Genomic DNA, 1,697 nt, shown 5'->3' with positions numbered 1-1,697 from the left:
GGCCGCTCGGCATGAATGAACCTCCCTCATCCAATCAGCGCCCTGGCCTCACCGCCCCTCCCTCCCCTCGCGCCTCCTGCAGCCAATAGCCGCGCGGCCCGCACCCAATCATCTCGCGGAGTGGGGCGGGGGGGGCGTGTCCCCGGCGGGCTCCTCGCCCAATGGGGGCGCGGCGCGGGGCGGGCGGCGCCCAATGGGGGCGCGGGGGGGCGTGTCCCGGGCGGCGCGGCGCGCGGCTGTAAAGCGGGGCGCGCGGGGGCCGCGCGGCGCAGTCGGGGCCATGGCCGCCGCCGCTCAGTACCTGCCGCGCGGCGCCGCGCTCATGCACCCGGACGGCGACCGGCTGCACCAGGGCACCACGTACCGCGAGGTGCAGAAAATGATGCACCACGACTACCTGCAGGGGCTGGCCGCCCACCACCACCACCACCCCCACCACCCGGCCCCCGCGGGGCTGGCGCATCACCAGTGGCTGCCCAGCGCCGGCACGGACTGGGGCAGCGGCGGCGGAGGAGGAGGAGGAGGAGGAGGAGGGGGAGCGCACCTCCCGCCCGCGGAACACGCCAAGGGGGCCCCGCCGGGGCCCCGCGACGAGCTGGCCGCCGCTTTCCACCACCGGCCGCCCCTGGTGCCCCAAGCGGCGGGGGGCGGCGGCGGGGCGGCTTGGGGGCAAGGGGCCGGCCCGCACCTGCCGCCGATGTCGCCGCCGCCGTCGGGGCAGCCGCTGCTGTACGCGCAGCCCTACGCGGGGCTCAACGGGATGCTGGGGCCGGCGCCCGCGCTGCACCACGGGCTGCGGGACCCGCTGGGAGGCGAGGAGGCCGGGGGGCACGAGCTGGCGGCCTCCCCGCCGCCGCCGCTGGGGCCGCCGGAGCCGTCGGACGAGGACGCGCCCAGCTCGGACGACCTGGAGCAGTTCGCCAAGCAGTTCAAGCAGCGGCGGATCAAGCTGGGCTTCACCCAGGCCGACGTGGGGCTGGCGCTGGGCACCCTCTACGGGAACGTCTTCTCGCAGACCACCATCTGCCGCTTCGAGGCGCTGCAGCTGAGCTTCAAGAACATGTGCAAGCTCAAGCCCCTGCTCAACAAGTGGCTGGAGGAGACGGACTCCTCCACGGGCAGCCCCACCAACCTGGACAAGATCGCGGCGCAGGGGAGGAAGCGCAAGAAGCGCACCTCCATCGAGGTGGGCGTCAAGGGCGCCCTGGAGAGCCACTTCCTCAAGTGCCCCAAGCCCTCGGCCCACGAGATCACCTCCCTGGCGGACTCCCTGCAGCTGGAGAAGGAGGTGGTGCGGGTCTGGTTCTGCAACCGGCGGCAGAAGGAGAAGCGCATGACCCCCGCGGGGGTCCCGCACCCGCCCATGGACGACGTTTACGGACAGGCGGACGCGTCCCCGCTGCACCACGCGCTCCCCGTGCAGTGACCGCCCGGCCCCGACGGCCCCCGGGGGCCCCGGCGGAGCGGAGCGAGCAGCGGCGGGCGCGGAGCCTCCGCGCTTTAATTTATTCCTCCAGACTCGGGTCCCCCCCACCCCGCTCCGCCCGCGGCCGCAGCAGCACTAGCCAAAGGTTTGCCAGCTCTAATTTATTCCCTTCCTCGCGGGGCCCGCGGGGCAGCGGCTCCTCCGGCCCCGGGTCCGCCTGGAGGATGCTCCGGGGTCCCCCACTCCTCCATCCCCGGGTCCGCCTGGAGGA

General features: G+C 74.5%; 1 protein-coding gene across 1 annotated transcript; it reads left to right on the top strand.

The window, feature by feature from the left end:
• The first annotated feature begins 280 nt into the window (after positions 1-280).
• POU3F1 (POU class 3 homeobox 1) lies at positions 281-1,463 on the top strand. Its single transcript, XM_069875298.1, has one exon. It carries the CDS (start codon positions 281-283, stop codon positions 1,424-1,426), a length of 1,146 nt encoding a protein of 381 aa, XP_069731399.1. The 3' UTR covers positions 1,427-1,463.
• The last annotated feature ends 234 nt before the right edge of the window (positions 1,464-1,697 follow it).

This window comes from Phaenicophaeus curvirostris, chromosome 23 (genome assembly GCF_032191515.1).
Source record: "Phaenicophaeus curvirostris isolate KB17595 chromosome 23, BPBGC_Pcur_1.0, whole genome shotgun sequence".
NCBI classification, from domain to species: Eukaryota; Metazoa; Chordata; class Aves; order Cuculiformes; family Cuculidae; genus Phaenicophaeus; species Phaenicophaeus curvirostris.
This window is presented reverse-complemented; position numbering and strand designations above follow the sequence as displayed.

Coding starts and splice junctions, on each gene's coding strand:
- POU3F1 (XM_069875298.1), top strand. CDS start 281: ATGGCCGCCGCCGCTCAGTACCTGCCGCGCGGCGCCGCGCTCATGCAC.